This window comes from Vespula vulgaris, chromosome 3 (assembly GCF_905475345.1).
Source record: "Vespula vulgaris chromosome 3, iyVesVulg1.1, whole genome shotgun sequence".
In the NCBI taxonomy this organism is placed as follows: domain Eukaryota; kingdom Metazoa; phylum Arthropoda; class Insecta; order Hymenoptera; family Vespidae; genus Vespula; species Vespula vulgaris.
Window position 1 is genome coordinate 8823070 of NC_066588.1, and position 22023 is coordinate 8845092.

Here is a 22023-nt window from a genome sequence, read left to right on the forward strand (position 1 = left end):
TTACCGCGTGTCAAGTTTATACGTTTAACATATCATTCGAAATTCAAACGAGCCAATGAGAGTACGAGTGTTAAGTGGTGTCGTTCCCGGTGGCGTTAGGATCGCGGACATTGACCAATCGGGGTCGTTCGTATTTTCAGAGCTTTCATCGGTAACCGCGTGTGTGTTCGTACGTGTAGCGAATCGGAGGGCAACAGTGGGACACAGGCACGTTACGATAAAAGCAGCCAGCGGAGACGGACGAACGTTCAGATCACAGTGCATTATTGACGAGAGTGCGTGCAATTTCTTCTTTATTTTTCCTTGTCAAAAAAATTACAATTATCTCGACGAAACGAGCTTTTCATCCTAATTCATCGTTACCGTTGAAATAATAATTTCAAAAGGTAAGTCGAAAGAAATAAAATAGTCCACGAAGTTTAAAGAACGACAGTGGCGTCGTAGTTACGCGATCATTTAAGACAAAGAGATTCGTTGATTCCTTTACTTCCTTCCTAATTAATATCGTTCACTTTTTCCTTCGAACAACTACGTACAAATCTTACAACGATATTCTTGTTTTGAATGTAAACGTTAATAACACGATCGGTTTACTTTATATAATTTATAAGAAGAGTCATGATAAGTATTAAGAGAAATGAGAGAAAGAGAGACGGACGATGTAACGAGGGGTTGCACGAAGCTCTTTGTATTACATTTTACTGAAACGCTTAGCAGCGAACGTATTTGCCGCGTCGACTGAACAAAGAAAGAGTTCTCACTGGATTTCTAGCTTTTTTATCTTCCGAGGAAACGATCGATTCTTTCGTAATGTTGATACGCGACTGCAGTGTTCCTTTCGTTCGATTTGTACCGTAACACTGCGGCACGTTTCCCGTTGCGATCATGCGTATTAGACACGGTCATGACTTTCTTTCTTTCTTTCTTTTTTTTTTTTCTATACCTTCCAAAGAAAGGATGTCCTTCTCATTTTCTTTTCTTTCTTGTACTCTTTTAAAAAGACAGACGCCATTAAACATTATATACTCAAGTTCAAGTACGCACTTACTAATCTGTCCATAAAAGAAACAACCATTCCCTTTAAAGTTTTGTTTTCGATCATAGCTATCGATCATTCTTTTCGAAATCATATACATGACATTATTCTATTAATTGCGGAAAAGATTTCAAGTCAATTGGAAACGAATCGATTATCAATGGAATTAATAGGAAACAATTGATCGAATATCTGTTTTGAATTTTATCTTTAAATATATAAATGTATGTACATACATAATCTTTGAACAAAGAGACTCCTTGAGTAACACGATAAAGGGTAATAAAAAAAAAAAAAAGCATTACACAGAAAGTGCATCGAAGCGAGCAGGCAGTACAACATATAGCGTCTTTATTTCTCAAGCCAATCTCTTTGTTCGCCTTCGGGTTTTCACACGTTGAAGAGCTGGAGACCTCGATGGCGTCGGTATAACACGATGAAGGACAGGCACAAATCTTATTATGTTTGTACATGTGTCGTTTATGTATATGTAGGTTTATGTTTTTCTATGTATCTGTGCGTAGTATATGCGCATATGAATATGTATGTGTGTAGGTGAACTAGCGAGGGTAAAGGAAAAAGAAAAAAGAAAAAAAAAGAATATACGAAGCTGCAGGTAGTATAGAGTAGTCCGACGGACATGTTTTAATAACGTGACTTCCTATTCGTTCACAATCGATATCTAATCAACCAATACAATTTTACATTACAGGTAAACATCTAGCTATGGCCACCGCAGCAGAATCACCTATCACCAACGAATGTAAGTCGAATAATAACAATAATAACGAAAATAAGATATTTCACGTTACTATCTCATTGTCTCAATCTCCTTTATTTTATCGATCTATCAAATTTTATCGAGCTAATAATACGATTTTATTCGATCCATCGTCGACGTGTTCATGTAAAACGTTTTTTTTCTCGAGCAATAACATCTTCTATTCGCGTTAATGAAGTTTTAATTGGTATTACGAGCGATGTCATCGATTTTATCGCGAAAACAAATTATCGAGAGAATATAATTAGCGATTCCCTTTTTATCGAGAAAGAGAGGGAAGGTTTTAAGAAAAGAAAAACAGAAAAAAGGCTATGCAATGATGCGCAACGAGTTTCCAGTGAGTCGTCGATGCGTGGCGACTTTTCTGACTAAGGATCCTTAATTAGAATCAGACAATTTAGGTGACGGTAGGAACACACCCTAAAGACTGCAGAAAACACTGCGTGGATAGTCGCTGCAAGGAGAGAGGGGGAGAAGGTCAGAGCCCTCTATTGGTGTCCTCGGAGGAGTGCAGGCTACGTTTTATCGTGGCAACTGCAGTACGAGTCGACTGCAGTGGCTGTACGAGTTGGCCTATGCCTGTCTCTGTTTGCTTGCTTGCTTGCTTTTCAGGGGTTCTCATCCTTCAGTCAGAATGGACCACACAAAATGTCGTTAACCTTTATCGATTCGTTATCAACTACTTGCTTTCCCAGTCACCTTCGGCGATATTATTAACGGACACATTGATGATACTACGAAGAACCAAAGTTATCTTCGTAGCTGACCTTTCATATCTTTGATCCCGATCTAAAAATCTAAAATCAAAGGAGGAATAGAAGACGAAGAAACGAAATGAAATATTCGTTCACGAATAAAAGAAATGATGACTTTTTTTTTCAACCTTAGAACAGAATATCGAATTGATTTCGAGGACGAGGTATATATCGGTCGCATTAAATGGAATTCAAGACGAGTGCTGCAGTTCTGGCACGTCTCTTTCGAGGGGTCTCAGCTGCTGAAAGTGAGACGCGTATCGATCGTAGGAACCAGAAATAAAGACTAAGGAAAAAACGAATGAGATATCCGGCATTATGTTCTGAACGTGACAAAGTCGAGTTAGATAGTTAGGCACTTAACATTCAGAAAGAGTACCGTTTTTATATTCTTCAATCTATCAAATGGTTCCTTTGATATCATGTTTTATTACAAATTATTATATGAATCTTTTAACTTCGTTTTTTAAGATCCGTAAATCTATTAAACTCGAATATGTTAGAATAATCAAGAATGTCTTTTATTTCTATCGAAAACAATAGGGCCTCTGGTCTTGTCATGCGAACAAACTTGTAAGTTTCCTTCCATTTGAGAACGAGTCAGCATGATAAAAATGTGTAACCTTACTGTACGACAAGACGCGTCTCTCTTTTCCTTTTCTTGCTCCGACTGCTCTCCCAAGTTTTTCAACGGTTCATTGCTTTGTGGAATCCAATTAAACGCTAACGACGCTATTCATTAAAGAAAATGTCCTAGTCCGTTGTTGATGTTGTTGTTGCTGTCGTTGTTTGTATATACTTTCTATCGTTTTTATTACATTGTTCTTAATCGTTTTTGGGAGTTTTTGTTGAAACGACGAACACGACATTCGCGAATAACTTCTCATGATTGCATGATCCGCCTAACTCCATTTTGCTTACATAATTCGATCGATCTATTGAATATCGTCGAATGGAAAAGCAAGCAAACGAACAAACAAAAAGTGAAGTAGTTTTATAAGCCTAACCTATTTTTTTGTAGCTTTACTTCATTCGAAAGAACTCTGATAATTCGAACTAATTTAATATAAATGCTGAAGTAGGCTAATCTAATTGAGAACAGAAAATATTTTATAATGTAGGTAAATACTCTTCGCGTAAATGTTTCGGTAAATTGATTTACACGCAACGACTGTTATATATATCCTATAACTTTTATATGACGTGTGTGTGTGTGTGTGGTTTGTGTGTGATGCGCGTGTGCGCACGTGTGTGTATGCATACGTATACATAAACGTACAAGTTGAGAGACAAGTTTACTACCGTCACGGTAGCAGTTATCGTAAATATGTTACTCTCTTTTTATACGTAGTCGGGAAAGTACGAGCTCGGGTTCTAAAATTTCTCCGAGTTCAAATTCATCCCTTTGGAATAGCAATAAATTCTTACGAAATTAACGAATCGACTTTTTCCAAATAATCCAACGATCAATCGTTGCGTTCTTCCCTTTGTTTTCAAATCCAATTATCGTTAATTTGATTAAAAATTCAAATCCTCTTCGTGTTTCCAAGAAAACAAAAAAAAAAAGAAAAAGAAAAGGACAACGCCCAAATGTTGTCATACGGAAGAAAAATTTATCGAAAAAGAAGAAGAAAACCAAAAAGGAAGAAGGAAAAGAGGGTTGACAGTTCACTGCCAAATACGAAGCCCCTCTAGAAATCTTTTCGAAAGCGTGCGCGAACAAGTTGATGAAGGAGAGAAGAAGAGGGTTGAAGGGAGGGGATGGGTTTTACGGAGTAGGGGACGAGAGGAAGGGTGAAAAAATTGCGTACGAATTCTACTGTGGTACTTGGGTGACTCTCACAGTAGGCAATAGCGTAATAGAGAGAGGGGTTGGTCAGACAGATGGTATTTTACGGGCGCACGTAGTCCTTCCACACACGTGCCTAGCGACCGGCTAGGCTGGATCCATAATATAGGCATGTAGAAGCCGGTACGTCGGAGACCCGTTGGTAGCCCCGACGCAGAGGCGTCGTTCTTCACCGATGGAGGGGTTGGTTGCTGCTCGGGTATAGGTTGGGCTTCTCTGAGCGGGGTGGTTGATGGGGCGCAGAACGCCAAGGTGGGTGGATATTGAGCGACGCCGGGCGTCGTGGCGCACCGTGTCGGATCAGTCGCCCTCCAGCCACCGCCCCAGATACGAGTTTGGAGCCACTTCCGGCGATCCGCTACGCTGGTCCGACGTGTCCTCTAACTCTTTCTCTCTTTTTCTCTCTTTTTCTCTCTCTCTCTCTTTCTCTGTCTGTCCATTACTTTTCCTTTTCTTTCTTTTTTGTCTATCCGCTTATCTACACCTATATTTCTTTCTTTCTATTTTTCTCCCCTTTCTTCTTCCGTTTCTTTTCATCAAGAAACATACGCAACCCTCCGGTGACTTTAGAAGACACAGCTGAGAAAGGAACACCAGAAACATGCTTATCGGGCTAGTGCGCGACTCGATGCTGCAGTGCTTCTGTCACAGCTGCAAAGCACCTTTGGATATCGTAGGTGAGTGTCCGCTTGCCTAAAGATTTTTCATTATCTTCGTCGTATACACAATTATTGGGAATGTACAATTTCGATCGGTGGAGATCTTTTTTATTTTACTAAGATAGCTTGTGACTCTGTGATTTCTATTTTTATCGTTCAAGAACCTGTTTATTCACTTGACTGCCAGGTGTAATTTGATGTTATGTTATAACTACTTTTTTGAGTTATCATTTCAGTTTGCTTATTCGATTCTTAATCACGGAAGAACGTGGTGAAAGATTCTTTCCTACCGCAGTCCAAGCTGATCAATATTTCGGTAGTATTATCCCAGGTATCTAGGTACCTGCAGCGATCAATTTTCCTTAACCAACTAGTACCTCTTAAGTGTACCTTCGTGTACCAACCTCCGGAGGATTTCTTACGTTCTTACTTTAGAACCATTTTGAATTCTTTATCGAACGCTCTTTTTTCTCCCTTCTGTTTATTAATAATAAAAGGATTGAACTATTGATACGCAGAGATAGTTCCCTCGTAAAACTTTCATTGTTTCAAATCGAACGTTAACTTTTGATATGATCTATTCTTGAACTTAGCAGCAGAGTTACTCGATTTATTATAGCTGATCTTATCAAAATAAAATCCAGATATCAAAGGGAAAATCCCTGCGCACGTGCTTTTACACGCGCTTGTCCCGAAAGTGACGAGGGTGCGGCCCAAGATGGCTAACGAAGTTGCCCGATGCTTCAAAAAATTGCATCGATTTCCCGATAATTACAATTTGATATATCCCAATGATATTTTGTTATTATTATTATTACTATTATTATTTACTCGAAAACGTAATAACTCGACGATCACTTTCTCAATGGTCTTATCGATTGTTGTCAATTTTTGAAGCGGGACAAAGGAAGGGTAATGCGCCCTTCAAGAAGCCCACTGGAAAAGGGGCGCGAACCAAGCAACCGAAGAAAGTGAAGTTTATTAGTAAGTACATCGTACTGCAGTCATTACTAATCACACATTTCAACATAATTTTTTTTTCCTCAAGTAAATCATCAACTATCAACGTATCGTCAAATCCTGGAAACTCGTTACGCACAACTCTCACTTCATAAAAAATCAAACATCGTGTTGCACGGCTAATGAATACTGCCCCCGTGAATATTTTATCTTTACGGGTAACGTTTGGCTGTCCGCCAAAACCAGAGGGTGGAAGGACATTCTCTTTTCGTTTGCTTCATACTCCAAAATAATGCGATCGATGTCGGGATTGCTTTGTTATACAAATTTTCGAAATAGAGATTGCCTTTCCAATGACAGTCTCTAAAAATTATCTTTTAATTGGCCGTTTTCACGTCGCCGAAAAGATAAATCCAAGCAAAAACGGCTAATTAACGATATCGATCAGGTGCAATGACCCAGGCGATACGATTATGTCGCCGCAATGTCGCCGGAGAATTGCACGTAGAAATAGTCTCCTAGGAGATATATGGGGTGGTTGGGAGAAAAAGAAAAAGAAAGAGAGAGAGAGAGAGAGAAAATGGTTGGAGGAGAAGAGAGGTGGTGCGTGTGTCGACGCTAGACGTCGCGGCGCCTAGAGACAATCGTACGCCGTCCTCTGATCGATCCTTCCTTCTCGTGCGTCTGAGTCATACTTCCGTAACTACTTTTCTGTGTTAGAGCCTTTTTCTCCCCTCTCTTACCTCTCCTCCTCCTCTTCCTCCTCCTATTCCTTCTCCTTTTTCTCCTTTTTCTCCTATTCCTGATCCGTGGTCGGCCATCTTTTTTTTTTCTTTTTCTTTTTGTATAAAACGAGAAGGAAAGACATCCTTGGCACGGTTCTTGCATAAGGTTAAATTTTAACGAGAGAAACGATCGATCTGAAATTTTCTTTCGCTCATTATTATAGCGACCGAAATACGATGCCAAGAGAAATCGAAGGGTGGTATTTGCTATGAGGTAATCTTGGCAGAGCCAACGGCACCAAAGAGAGCACCGTCACCACCCCACACCGGGCCGACTCAACAGATCCCTATCGAGGATAAGCTGAGGGAAGCAGAGCAAAGAAGATTCACCTTGGAATCTCATAAGATCGCAGCTCTTTCCGCGAAACTCAGCAAGATCGAAGAGGTTGCTCGTAAGAAGGATGAACTCAGCGCCGCATTCATAGCTGCTACTCGCGAATCCTTGGACGCAAAGATGAACAACACCGAAGAAAAGCGAGAAGCTCATATCGCAGAACTTAAGAATAAATTGAAGGAGCATGTAAGTTAATAATTTCAATTTTTCGCGCTTGTAATACTTTTTTTTTAACATTCGTTAATCAAGATTATTTTCACGTACATATTGATCAATTACTTTTCTATAAAATTCATCAAATTAATTTTACTTAAATACTCTTGAGAAATTTATTTTTGGAAAATTCACGTTTATGTTAATTTTAATTAAAAGTAGAACGGTCAAAGTACTTCGTCACAGAGGAATATTTCGTACTTTTGTCGCAAAGAATTAACTTTTACGAATTGGAAATATTTATGTAAGAAATGTTTGACAATTTATTAATTCTTTTTCTTTAATAATAGTTGGAGAGTGTAGAGAAGTCTCGTCTGAGTCTTGAACAGCAGACTGAAGAAGTACGATGCGCTGTCGAAGAAAAACTCAAGACTGCTGCTGCTCAACGCGACGAGAATATTAAAAGGATGTTGGATCGCCTTAAGGAGCATGTCAGTATTATGATCATTGTATTAAACAAATTTACAAAAAGTCAGATATTAATTAGTAAGACAACTCTTTGTCCCATCAAGTTTCATGCAGATCACGATAACTCGTTCATAATTCTAGGAGGAACAAGCCGCTCGTGTACGTCAAGGTATGACCGAACGTGTACAACAATTGGAATCTCAGATTCAAGGCAAGCTTGACCAAGCTCGTGAACGCCGAGAAAGTTTGGAACGCGAACAAAAGGAAAAATTACGTAATTACGTGAGTTATACGACTAATTTACCTATCGTGATAATATTATTTCGTATTAAAAAGCTATAGTTTAGTTTCGAGCTTATCCTGGAAGGATTTCTAATCTAATAATAACAACAACAAACAAACAAACAAACAACAAGAACGGCATGCATCTCTCTTTTCTGATTTGCCATTAAAGTAATGTCCAACTTTCGTTCGGTAGAAATCCTTCCTCGTATCTATCCCAACTTTTTATGATACAGACCCTTTAAAGGGATTTGACATGGTCATTTAGAATACCGTGAAGATAGCGAAAGTACGTCAGATGGTGGATGAGTGTGCCACGAGAGATCTTCTGGTGAAAAAATTCGAATTTGACAAGAGGGTATCCACTGCGGAGCTAAACCGACAGCGAGAGATTCAACGCCGTGTGCAGGCTATTCGCGAGCATGTAATTTCCCTCCCTCTTTCTTGATTTTCTATTCTCATCGTGTATCGTCCTCCCCCTGTGATAAATGACGGCTTATTATTATATACCTTATGTTTGGTATTTATTCGTTTAGTAAAAATGACAGAAGTCTTCGTACAGGTCATAAGACAGCGATTTAATCATTTTTTTTGGATTACTATTCTTTTTTCTCTCGCTCTTTCTTTTCTATTTTTTTTTCTGTCTCTTCTTTTTTTTCTTTTCTTTTTTTTTTTTTTTTAGGGAATGTCGCAGCGCTTCGACACATTATGTTGCAGATTTGAGCCGTTACTATTCTGTATACATGACGCGTACTTATCATTTTCTTTTTCTTTTTTCAGCATGGCCATGCATTTGTAAATCACATGTGCGATGCATATATACGTACCCTACGTACATATACATAAATATACATTTCTAAAAACTTATGCACGAGAACGTCCGAGATTATCGAGAGACATCGATAAGCGGATAATCGATTTTTTTTTATAGCATTCAGCCATCTTGTACAGATACTGATTTGATATTACTTATTGAAAGAGGACGTTTCATTATCGTTCGTTCGAAAAGTTTTCGTCCTCGTTCAATAAATCAATGTTAATATCCTACGTAAGATAGCAAACGTACATAAAGTGTACGTTTGTCTTGATTGTAGATAGCATGATATATAAACATTAGACTAGTTAGGAAAAATAAACATTTTTAATTGTTACGTTAATAATGTGTACAATAGTCACGCTCGTTTTATTCTTTTTCTTTTTCTACAGGAGAAACGCGCAGAAATCGTCAGGCAGAAGAAAGCTGCTATGGACGGACAGAAAGGAAAAGGGGAGGATCAAAATATCCTGCCCGTCGAAAACGAAACTGCCAGTTCTGGCTAAATTAATTTTTATTTTTCAAAGTCTAAGCCTTCTCTTTGATAAGCCTCCCTGCGTGTACTCGCAGAAAGAATTGTTCGCTGGCGCGCCGTTTTGTCGACTGAATATTTTTATTTATTCAATGAGTTTCTCAAGATGACAAACTTCATTTCTTTGTTCTTACTTAGTGTCGTAATTACTAATAAGAATGAACTCTACAAACGAGAAAGGACCGCAATCGAAATTAATATTTAATACAGTTACTTTTAATTTACCTTGCAATTATTATCTAATTTAATTTTATTCAATAATAATATTTAGATTAAATATTAATTCTTTTTTGCGATCCTTTCATAGAATTCATTTTTATTATCGCATTACGATATTAAATAACTTAAAACAAATGAAAGATATAATCTTATTTGTCATCTTTAATTATTCAATTAATAAATAAAAATTTTTAGCCAACAAGGCGGCTTAGACTTTGCGTTAATTGTTTTTGTGTTTTTTCTTTTATTTCCTTATCGATACGTGCATAAAACACTGCCTTCTATCTTTCTACGATGTTGTTCTATAATCTAAATATTATTATTTTATGAGTTTTACAAACAGATCTTATCTTGAATAGAATTATGTGTTACAATGTATTAGGTCACTTTTTTGCTTGCACAATCGAGAAAATAAAAAACAAAAAAACAATACAACAAAACTAACCACGCGCAGAGTATTTGACGTAATTCTTTTTATTTCGCTACGTCTTAAGAGTATATTTTGTTTTTTTTTTTTTTTATGGTTATGCTATTGTTACTAGACGTTTATTAATGTTTTCTAGCCTTAACGATTATTTTTTTACCGATTAATGATTAGAAATTACATGCGTGATAATCACATTGGCTGTTATCTCTAACGACTGAAATAATTCAACGTTTATATTCGTAACGTCATCGGAGCTTTCATTCTCAGCACACGCAGCTTTTTCTTTCGTTTTTAACTTCGTTTTTAGAATAAATAATAGATAATTATTACCGCTATAGTTAGATATTAAGTGATAATTGCGGCCATATGTGTGTTCACATACCATATATATTGACGTACATATGTGGTATGTGCCGACATATAAGCACATTTATAACATATATATATATATTATAACAGTGCTTTATACTAGGCTTGAAAAACTTGAAACCATTTTATACTCGATCATTGTAATATTACTGCGCTAACAGAACGACAACATTCACAAATATATAGTCTAATTGAATATGATAATATGATGCTTCTGTGATGACCTAATTATTTGTCAAAATGTGTAGTGGCAAAGTGAGAGAGTGCGCGAGAGAATGAGTGAAAAAGAAAAGAGGAAGGGAAAAAAAACGAAGAGTCAGAGTGAAAGAAAGAGATTCCTCTATGCTCGTATAAATACCGTGGCTAGAGGGTTTATATCTTTCGTGTTATATATCATCGCTGGAAGGGTTTTTTTTAAAAAAAAAAAAAATCTCCTTTAATAGTAATACGAAAGATTTATTTGATCTGGAACAACATTCTTCAAAGGGCTATTGCATTTTCTTCATATATATTTATATATATTATATATTTTCTTTTTCTTTTTTATATAATAGTTTGTTAACGATTTCGAAGAGACAAAAATAAAAAAAGAAATCGTAACGTAAAGTTTAATCACAGCTCTGGTCACGGTATTGTTACAAAAATTGCACGGGTACAAAACAAACACATTTGCAAAAGTGATAATGAAATTTAATTGCATTCATTCGCTCTTAATTATTTCTTTCGTCCTTCATACCATTTTCGCGAGTGGTCTTTCGTAAAACTTTGAAATGTCTGTTACGGAATTAGAAAAATTTACAAAGGATTTTTTGCGACGAGCGATTTACGATATATATATATGTGGTACAGAGAATAAATACGAGCGGATGGCGAAGAGTGAAAATTTTTATACGCGAGTATTTTTTATTTTAAAGATGTCGAATATTATCATTTGTTCCGCGCGACAGACCGAAGGAAGCAACACATTCTCGACGTTCGTACAATCCTGGCTATATTTTCCTTCCGAAGAAGCAAGAAACAAGTGACCTTTATTTTTACATATGTAGTTATTGCAATCTTTTGGCGTAATGTAATTCGATAATATTTGCACGTGTGCGTACGTTACGATTTTTTCTTAATTTGTTTCTTTTTCGTTTAATTTTTCGTTATAATACGTAAATAAAAAAGTATATATATATAAATATATAGATTATATATATATATATAGACCTATATAGATTTCTACGCGATGATATATATATAGTTATACAATGTGTGTATGGTTTCATGTGAGCTTTGGTATTGTCTCTTAGTGGCACAACGACAGAAGCAAGTTAAGATGCGAGAAATTTGAAAGAAAAGAACAAAAAAAAAAAAAAGAATAAAATGCTCGATCATATAAAAATTCAAAATCATTGAAAGGCATTTTTTGTGCAATTGGCTGCCTTTGAAATTAATTTCATTTGTGTCGAAGATTAATATGTGTTCGGAAGAAATCCTGGTTGTGTGAAGTAAAAGGCCGTACCTACACGCAACATATGTATATTAAATTTATTTCCTATACCTTGTCATCTTTTCCTATCAAAACAATCAACGTTGAGCTTTCTTTTCTCCGTTTATAATCAATTAACAAGAAATTTATCATTTAAATTCTAATTTTACGTTCTGAAAGATCGTGCACCCAGCTCCATTCCTTATATAGATTTCTGCATGAAAATGATTCATTCTAGACGAGCTGGAAAAAAAGAAAATACTATTTATGTCTATCGGAGTCAACGGATACGTTACGACGCAAGCGTCTACGTTGATTCGAGTCAACGAAGGCACGTGCTATCATCCGTCGATAAAATAGTTACAACAAACATGTAGACTCTATTTTTACTACTCTGATCATACTCGGAAATAGATGAAAGGTAAGAAAAAAAAAATAACCTTTACTATTGTTGCGAGACGTTCGACAGTCACAAATTCAACAATGTTGAAAGGTTCTTTCAACCTTTTATTTTCTTTTCGTTCTCTTTTTCGAAAGAACAATTTCCGACGGAACATTTAACGATATTTTCATAGGTTATAAGAATGGGGTTCGAGCATTTCCTAAAACGTTCCTGGCTGACGTCACAGATGGTGGAATGGCCGAAAGCCAAAGGCTAAACGAAACGACGGGGCAGAGGCTTTAGGATGCGAGAGAAGGTAGAGGGCAAATGGCTGCCGCCGCGGGTGAATAATAATGCGTAGACGCGAGAGTAGGAGCGAGAAAAATTGCGTTTAACCGAGTGTACGATGTTGGTGAAGGGTCGCTTATGGGATAGGAAGAACCGGAGGCATCATGGGAAGAAAAGCACCAAAGCCGCGGCCGGTAAGTCGTTGCTTTTTGGCTACTGAGAGAGAGAGAGAGAAAATCCGCGAAATGGTTCGGCCGGCGCACGACGAGATAGCCCTGCTGCGTACCTTGCTCCCTCCAGTTCGTTTTCCATCCTCTATTCAACAAAACATGGCCGAACGTCGTCTAACGATCTGATGATCGTACGGAACTCACACTTTTATCTACGATCGACGTCGAGATACTCGCGGTAGTTAGTTATCGCGATGAGATCTCCGAAGAATTCGAAGGACCGTGAAAGAATGCAAAGGGGAAAACAGATCTGAGATGAAAGAGACGACATGAGCGCGCTAAGAAAGATGGAGGAAGACAGAGAGAGAGAGAGAGAGAGAGAGAGAGAGAGAGAGAGAGAGAGAGAGAGAGAGAAACAGACAGAAAGCAACGTAATGGTATGACAACATAAGGAGAGAGAAACAGAGAACGAGATCGTAACCTTGTAACGTTGTGTATATTTATACGTTTTGTAGGATCTCTTTTTCTCTCTGTTTTTAATAAAGGACGAAAAATCGTTTCAGTTTCTCTATATTTTGAAAATGAACCGTGTGCTATCTTCGAGTGCGTGCCAACTGATGCTAACTAATCGCGTCACGCGCGTTTTCGCGATAGAAATCGCGCGTGTATGGGTGCGTGCACTCATACACACTCTTCCGTTTTATATTTGTAGATGCGTATTCGTTGATTCGCTATTCGATCGGAACGATGTGTCTATTTACAATGAAAATACAAGTTCGAGTTGCCGTACGTATCCATGTACGTCGCGTTCTCTTTGAATTTGAATGTTTGTTTTGAGAAAGTAACGCGACTCCGTTTCGCATCTAGTAATCCGAAAACGGCAACGATGACGTCTTCCTCTCTCTCTATCTCTCTCTTTCTCTCTTTCTCTCTTTCCCTCTCTCTTCCTCTCTCTATCTATCCATCTATCTCTCTCTACCATTGCGATTTTCGAGGTTATGTGAATCGAATACGTGTGAGTAATGGTACACATAAACGGTGCTGCCTTTTTATATACGCGACTACATTTTGGAGGTTATGTGTTCTCATCTTGTCTTTTCATATACGTACACGCACACGCATGTAAAAAGACGAGCAAGCACGTGATTATCGACGGATTTGAACTTCGCTCCTTCCTTCGATTGGCGGTATTGTTGACGCTTCGAAACCACAATTATCATCAATGCAATCGTGCCGCATATATTCCCCTTACTTTATATATGAAATAACGTTCTATTTTATGGATAAATCATTCACCCGTTTATTCGTTTCATCGCAGAATAAGTCGTTGCTAACCTGCTTTTTTTTTTCAACAGAAACATGGCGATGGAGTAGTCAATTGTCAAAGACCGCGAACATTTGATTTTGTATCGTACGAAAACGTATTAAAATTGTTTCAATTATTTGTTTAATCTTGCATCTGTTTTTTTTTTAATTTAACTCGACGACAATAAATATGAAGTAATAAAATATATATGATTGATATCATGAAATACAAGATGAGAAATATTTAAAAGAAAGATTTCTTATTTCAACAGGTTACGTCACTTATAAATTTTAAAACGTAGTAACGTAAAATTTTATTAAGATGTGTTCGCATAAACATTTACAAGGAAGATTTGGATCTTGCCGGATAGGCCAGGATCGTGGAGGTCAGACGACGCTTCGGGTTGCGTGTTGGCGAAACCGTGAAAGTGCATTCTTGGCATGCTACGATAAGAATAGATTAAGAAGGAGGGGATGAGAGATAACAAATAGAGGAACGATGTGTGCGCCGGCGCTCTTCTCCTTCTCTGACAGACTTTCGTTTTCCTCTACCCGGTACCCTTATAGCCCCACCAACGCGAATTGCCACGTGCGATACATTGTAGAACGTGTTGGATCGCCTTACATCGGGCCGATGGGCGATCCTATATGTACACACATACGTTGTCATGACGATAAAGACGCCGATCGATGTTTTTAACCTGATAGAAAGGACAACGAATCAAGTTGATCTTTATTTTTTCTTCCTTTTTTTGGAATTCGAATTCTTCGCGATATGTATTTTCATTATTCTTTACATCTATTTCTTCTTATTTTTCTCTAATTTTTTCCTCCTTTTTCTATGATCACAATAATAATTGGTATTACACATTTTAATTCTTCTTAGAGTATTTAAAAAAAAAGAAAAAGAAATATATATATATATATATATATATATATATATGTATCAATGTATACAAGTACATTGATATTTACATCAACGAAAAAAATCTATGTCAAATAGTGAACTACGATCGTGCGTATCGTCAGCAAGACACTTATGTTCCTGATAAAAATTCGAGTGGTCAAATGAAGTACCAGCATTATCGCAAATTCTTATCGATGGAAGCCAATCGGTAAGCCTTATTCGTGTCATCTCGAACGACGATTACGTTTCTAATAAATTTTTACTGTGATAAATTTTCTCTCGCGAGGCCAGAAAATTTGAGTTTGACGATGACGGCGATAATGTTGGTTGGGTGTTGAGACGATTCAAGGCCTTTGCAATATAGACTCAATCATCATCAATCTAAGACGAATCTTAACAAGTTAGATCGTTGAAGTTACCTTCGCGACGACTACGCAATGCTTTCTATGAATTCTATGAATGAATTTCTATAATCCTTGCCTTTGGATCTTTCTTTACGATCTCCAACATCTACATGCATATATATATTTATCTCTCTCTCTATATATATATATACCAATATATGTATATATAGAAGCATACATTTATGGATATTAAACGCCAAAACAATCTGCGTTGAAAAATCAGCACAACGGGAGAAGAACCAGTTTAAGTCCGTTTTGTCTTCGAAAAAAAAATTGCTCGTTCTTCAAATCTCCCTTTGTTCCGTTCGCAGGATGCATTTTAATCGATCTTAGTCTTGACTTTGGTTAAATCGTAAAGAAATACAAGTGGTCTCACTTGTTTCGTTCGAACCAAATGACGTCTACGAGTTTACATTTGTCGACGCACACCGCATAATCCTATGAATGTTCAACATTTTGATGTTATTATTATTGAAATAGCACGCGCCACACTCTATCACGTGAATGATATAACAGTTTTTAATTCACGCTTCATCCATTTGCAACGTCATCAAAATCGTTTGAGGATATGTAAACATCAACATATATTAGCAATTTATAGCCTTTGTTGGTTTCGTAAGTGACATATACGTCATACGTTTTCGAATATTCAGACATTGTTGGAAAGCTCACGAAAGATAAATCAAGACCTTGGCCTATGGTTAATTTTTCATTATTAATTATGATTAATGAGAGACTTTGGATTGTGTATATAATTGGAACGGAAAAATGCGAGGTAATGATAACGGCTGAGAAGAGATTCTGCCTTAACACGTTTCTCAAATCGTGCACGTGTATTAATATTTTACGTAATATCTACCAAGACAAACAATTTTTAACTGTTTGTTTATTTCATTACAGGTGATGATAGATCGTTTTATAAAATGCGATTATGATTGAAATTACGTATTATATTAATTTATTTCGACAACTTCAACAAGCACGCCTTATATATATATATATATATATATATATATATATATATATATAATTTATATATATATTTATTATATATATATTTATATATATATATAATTTAAATCAATATTAGAATAATAAAAATTGTTAAATTGATTCGATTTGATATTATATATTAAATCGATTTTGGTCTCGTTCTTTTATTTTAATTTACAATTTTTAAAAGAAGCTCGTAGGGACTATCAGGAGTCGGAAGTTTCAAGTCATCGAACGTGTGTCGTAATTGAGCATCGATACTGAAAGACGAATTGGAATTCTTCTAGCTAGGAGACGTTACGAAATTTGCTTTTAAGTGTACCTGGGCTAGGTCGATAAACGTTAATTTATAGTCGATGTGATGTCTCAACATCACGCGTTACACCAGTGACCAGAATCTAGTAGAATGACGTAAGACGAATTTTGCTCCCTTTTCCCCCTTCTTCACTCGGACATCGTCAACTAATTTTTTCTTTAAAATAAAACATCAAGGTGGAATAAAGACTGATCATTAATGATTGTTCAGCATTGCGCACACGTACGCCAATCCTTTTTTCTTTCTTTCTTTTTTTTTTTTATTCTTTTCTCTTTTTTTTTTCTCTTACGATCCTCGATCATCGCGAATAGTTTTTATATTCATAAAGCATAACTCAGTAGTAATGCTCGTCGCTGGTTTAAGTTTGAGATTGCTATTGACTGAAGATGGTGCTACACCTGATCGTAACACGGCGTAGTCTCTTTGAACTTGGTTATATTTTGCGATGCCACAGAGATAACCAGGTTTATTTACGAAACAGTGGCTCTCAACGAATACTTCCGTTTATGCATTCGTTCACAGACGTAGATAATATTGGACTTAACAAAATTACGCGACGAAACTTCAGAAATGGATTCCTTATACGTAGAAAAAAAAGAAAAGAAGAAAAGAAAAGAAAAAGATTCTATCAACATAGATGCGAAAATGCTTCCTTTTCAAGTTATTTATACTTTCAAGTATAATTTGAGTGCATTGCCATTTGTCAAACCATAAATAAGGTGCATTTGCGTGAATACGTTAATTTATGTACTCACACTGTCTCATAAACACAGTAGAATGAATAACACACAAACACATACATACATACAAACACACGATACATAAAACTCCAATAATGTCTAAATTTAAAAGAAGAATTTCGAAGCGTGTTTGATACCTAATGAAACAACAAGCATGTACCTTATATTCAAGCAGGAGAATATTTCGGTATAGTTTTGAATATTTTATGAAAGTAAATGAAAGAGATCATATTTGAATGCTTTAACTTAAAAATTACGTCTTTTGCGGATTCATGTTGATAAAATTATTTTTTTTCTTTTTTTCTTTTTTAATATGAAAAATTTATTCTCGAAGTTCTGTTACACCTTGAATAACGATACGTAATAACATTTTTTACATAATGAAAAACATTTCGTTACTTTTTTCATTCCCTTTTATCGCCCTCCCTTTCCTCGCATCCTGACCCCACATTTTTTTTTTTTTTCATTTTCTTGCGACGAGTCAACCTTGCGAATATATATGCATGTAGATACACCTGTCCACCTCGATCGATAACTAATTAACATCAAACTCGTCATACAGTCTATGAACGATATCGCGTCGTTATTATTCGATCGGCGTTTATAAGCAGATAACTTTGCAAAAGATTATGAAATTATTACGAAGGGGAAGATTAATTTTAAATTCCACGAGACAACAATACGTTTCTTTCACAAGCGTTCGATTTTATCATATATTTTTCTGATGTCTAGACAAATTAGAAACCAACACTAATTTTTTTAAAGTGCCATCGTCGATCGATATCTAATGATTTAGCTTCGTACTGATAAATGACGAAAAATATTCAAAAGTTCATTCGTTCGATAATATTTCTTCGTATAACTGAATAGAACGATCGTGTTTATTCTTTTAAATAGATAAAATAGATATTAAAACAGATAAATATAATATAAATTAAAAGATAAAAGAGTTGATTATTAGTATCGAAGAAGAAAGTATTTCAATGAGCTACTTTTTTAACGATACTCTTTTCTAATATTTTTTTTTCTAATTTTCTTATTATGCATCGTATATATAGATATCTACATACAATATGGAAATATACATATTATATATACATGTATTCATACATATAAATACATGTACATACAATATTTGCATATTGTATTTATACGTATATACAGTATAGAAAGTAAAGAAAAAAAATATTGATAATGCAATCTTTTTTTCTTTCTTTTTTTTTTTTTTGACGAAAAAATTGTTTAGCAAATAATCCTTGTTAATTGATGTGAATTATAATAATGTAACAATATTATTTGACAACAACAATCGTTCTTATTTGTTACGAAAATCTGGTACACGCTCGTAACATCTAGTTCGTAAAATGATAAAATTGTCAACAACAAGTAGGTACTGTGTTATTCTTATCCGCGACGGTACTTTGGAACCGAAGAAAATCAGTCTCTACGATGTTATATTTATTGCTATAAGGAAAAACGTCGAATATTTTCACTTTTAAGATATTGTCATATTGAAGTTATTAACACCAATTAATCTCTTGTTATTAAGCTCTGCGATCAAATAATATTATTTTTTGAAACATATAAAACTTCTTTTTGTGTTACTTTTTTTTTTATAAATAGACAAATTCTATATTATATAGCTCGATTAATGCGTAAATTGAAATTTTTGGTAATTTCGACGTGCGACATTTTTTCTTAGAACCAGATATATTTTATTAAGTAGGCACGTGACTTGGATATTAAGTGGGACGTTAAGCCATGTTTACAATGATTCGTTGCTACTGGTCTAAGCGATAACCTGTGTAAGCACGCGCATAAGTTCATAAGATTGAATAAGATCTTCTGAGAAAAAAATAAGAGTAATAGTCATGAAGACATTTTATCATTTTTAAATTAAAATCGTTAAATAAGCTGATCTTTAAATAGGAGCAATAAAATGTTTAATGGGAGATATTTAATCAATTCTTCATATTAATTACTATTACGATCTCCGCGATATATTTAAAGAATATGCAATAACGAAATTGAATCCTAACGAATCATGAAGTATTCGTCACGATAGATAAAAGAAGAGAGATGAATGAATGAATCAAAAATTAGCTAGAGATTTCTGTTCTCTGAATCTTCAGCAACAAAGCGTTATTTTTGTCGTCATTGTCGTCGTCGTCGTCGTCGGTTTTTTTATTTTTTTTATTTTTTTATTCTTTCATTTTTGTTAATAAGTACAATTGCTGTAGCTCATAATTAATTGATAGTTAATAATATATTTAATATATCTATAATATATATATACATAATTATATATGTACAATAATTATATATATATATATATATATATATATATATATATATATAAATTCTTTTCAAGTACTCATTTGAAAAATTCAAGTCAAATTCAAACGAAACTACATACTTTGGATCTTTATAGAAATATATTTTGATTTTTGATATAAATTTCAAGTCGATCCATCCACTTGTTTAGACAGTAAAGCGTACACACAAACGCACACGCACACGCACGAACGAATGTACGCACGTACGCACTTACGCACACATATAGATTTTGATATGAAACACATAAATCTCAAACAATTTTTGATATCTCAAGTAGTTTCGTTGATAATCGCCTGTTACAATTTTTGTTATTATCAAAAATAAGGAACTTCTTACTGTCGCGATTAAAAATAATTAAAAAAGAAAGAATTTTGATATAAGATAAATGTTCGATGGAAAGTGCGTGTAATTTGAAATTCAATCTGCAAATACGGAGTTAGAAGTTTCTCGATGCTTTGTAAGTATGTCTATCGAGGGTTTCACGTTATCATCAATGACTTTTGTAGTTGTGAGAACCACGGTTGATAGCAGGCCGTCTACCCACCGATAAAGTCTAGTTGTGTCCAAGAAAGTGCGACTTCTCATCTCGGAATAGTGGAGCTCAACGACCGATCGCTTTTGATATCGATCGTGAGTCTCTTTACAACGTTGGAAGCAACTTTCCATTTTGCTCCATCTGCTTCATCAACATAATTTAAATATATATTATTCAAGGTTATATGCTTATATTTTAGGGAGTGACGAATCTTTTTCAGGTCACTTGGCAAAAAATCATGCGCTTATAAAGTAACATAAAAATTGATGCGTGGTTATTACTCGAAATTTTTCAACAAATTTTGAATCAAATATCAACACTCGTTTAACGAAAAAATATATATTAAAGATAAAATATAAGATACTTTGGACATATCTCGAATCATTCATCGAGTATGATTAATAGAGATAAAAAAAAAAAAGAGGTAAAAACATGTGATCTACAAAATAATATACAAGATAGTATTACAGTATTGTAAGAAAAATAAAAACAAAACAGAAAAAAGCTAACAGAAGATCGTACAGTTATTTATTGGCCCATTAGCTATCACCGATAACAATGGTTGGTCGTTAAGGAATCGATAAACTATATGTATTATTGAATAAGTGTGAAAATATACACACACACGTTTCTTTGATAATTCCGAATTACAAAACTATTTTTTAATATTGATCAGTACCTACCTAAACGGTTACAGTTACACGAAATGTAAACATTTCTTAACAGAAAACGCGTATATATAAATATCGACGACTTACTACTTCTTTTTAAAGAATCCATGAGTCATAGATCGGATCATATGTATTTCCTGAATTCAAAGATGTTTTCCAAGAAAGTTGGACTGTGCTTCGTGACAAATAAATGACCCTTGTTATCTTTATCTCTCTCTCTCTCTCTCTCTCTCTCTCCTTCTCTGTCTTTCTCTCTTGCTTTCTTCTTTCCTTTCTCTCTCTCTCTCTCTCTCTCTCTCTCTCTCTCTATCTATCTCTCTCTTTTTCTTTTCTATGTTATTTACGCGTTAAATCCAAGAGAGGTTACTATTTCGAGGCTACCGTGATGTCTATCTTCTATTGTTATACTTTAAATAACGTTTATAGCAAAGCAAAGGTCAATCGCTTGGAAAGTGAATAAATAAGAAGACTCGTCCTCGGTCAGATTTATTACGAACGAATTTTTTCGGTATATTATTACCAGAACTTTTATTATTAAATGAATTCGCTCTGCATACGATCGTTCGTGATACTAATCGAAAATTTGTTGAAAGCTAAATATAAAAGAAAAAAGAAAGAAAAGAAAGGATGGATAATAGTTGGATGTAATACGTGTCGTAGAAACAATATATAGTTACATGCCATAGAGCTCGATGATAAATAAGCACGACGGGTCATCGTACGATGGCAAGAAACGAGATTTGCGTTTAACGATCCATACAAGACTCGCGATCTTTCTGCTGTTGATGCTTTCGCGAGAAATAAAGAGAAGCAAGGAGAGAGAATGAGAGAGGGAGAGGGAGGGAGAAAGAAAGAAAGAAGGGAGGAGAGAAACAAAACTAGACGCAGACGTTTGTGTTGTTGTAACGACGCTTACCAGTTCCACTTGTGTACGATCTTTTGGTTCGTTCGAATAATTTTTAAACTTATGCTTTCGTTTCTAAATCGTATTTGGATCGTTTCCAATCGTAGAACTGACATTATATTTCGTTTAAACGATATCAATCACTCTCGTAAATCCTTCCTAGATTATTTCTAAGTT

The 22023-nt window shown here is 35.3% G+C and overlaps 2 protein-coding genes and 1 long non-coding RNA gene across 5 annotated transcripts in view; all 3 read left to right on the forward strand.

Moving 5' to 3' along the window:
- Positions 1-200: 200 nt before the first annotated feature.
- LOC127062355 (uncharacterized) lies at positions 201-11937 on the forward strand. 3 transcript variants are annotated; one of them, XM_050990376.1, is made up of 9 exons: positions 201-386; positions 1749-1799; positions 4963-5098; positions 5978-6064; positions 6990-7345; positions 7663-7803; positions 7922-8062; positions 8331-8486; positions 9269-11937. In XM_050990376.1, the coding sequence occupies exons 3-9, from the start codon at positions 5023-5025 to the stop codon at positions 9380-9382; spliced, it is 1071 nt and encodes a 356-aa protein (XP_050846333.1). In that variant the 5' UTR covers positions 201-386; positions 1749-1799; positions 4963-5022; the 3' UTR covers positions 9383-11937. The 3 variants fall into 3 exon arrangements, with proteins under 3 accessions (XP_050846333.1, XP_050846334.1, XP_050846335.1); XM_050990377.1 differs by lacking the exons at positions 4963-5098; positions 5978-6064; XM_050990378.1 differs by lacking the exons at positions 201-386; positions 1749-1799; positions 8331-8486 and having other exon boundaries at positions 1812-5098.
- A 571-nt stretch (positions 11938-12508) lies between these two features.
- The window catches only part of LOC127062343 (nuclear factor of activated T-cells 5-like), a 29970-nt gene continuing 20455 nt past the window's right edge, over positions 12509-22023 (forward strand). Inside the window, exon 1 of the mRNA XM_050990353.1 lies at positions 12509-12758. Within this exon, the coding sequence (XP_050846310.1) occupies positions 12683-12758 (76 nt within the window). The 5' untranslated portion in view covers positions 12509-12682. The remainder of the gene's footprint in view (positions 12759-22023) is intronic.
- LOC127062359 (uncharacterized) lies at positions 13650-14185 on the forward strand. Its single transcript, XR_007781121.1, has 2 exons — positions 13650-13749; positions 14090-14185. It is a non-coding gene; the product is annotated as an uncharacterized LOC127062359 (long non-coding RNA).

Coding starts and splice junctions, on each gene's coding strand:
- LOC127062355 (XM_050990376.1), top strand. CDS start 5,023: ATGCTTATCGGGCTAGTGCGCGACTCGATGCTGCAGTGCTTCTGTCAC. Junction 5,099..5,977: donor AGCACCTTTGGATATCGTAG/GTGAGTGTCCGC, acceptor CAATTTTTGAAG/CGGGACAAAGGAAGGGTAAT. Junction 7,346..7,662: donor AGAATAAATTGAAGGAGCAT/GTAAGTTAATAA, acceptor CTTTAATAATAG/TTGGAGAGTGTAGAGAAGTC.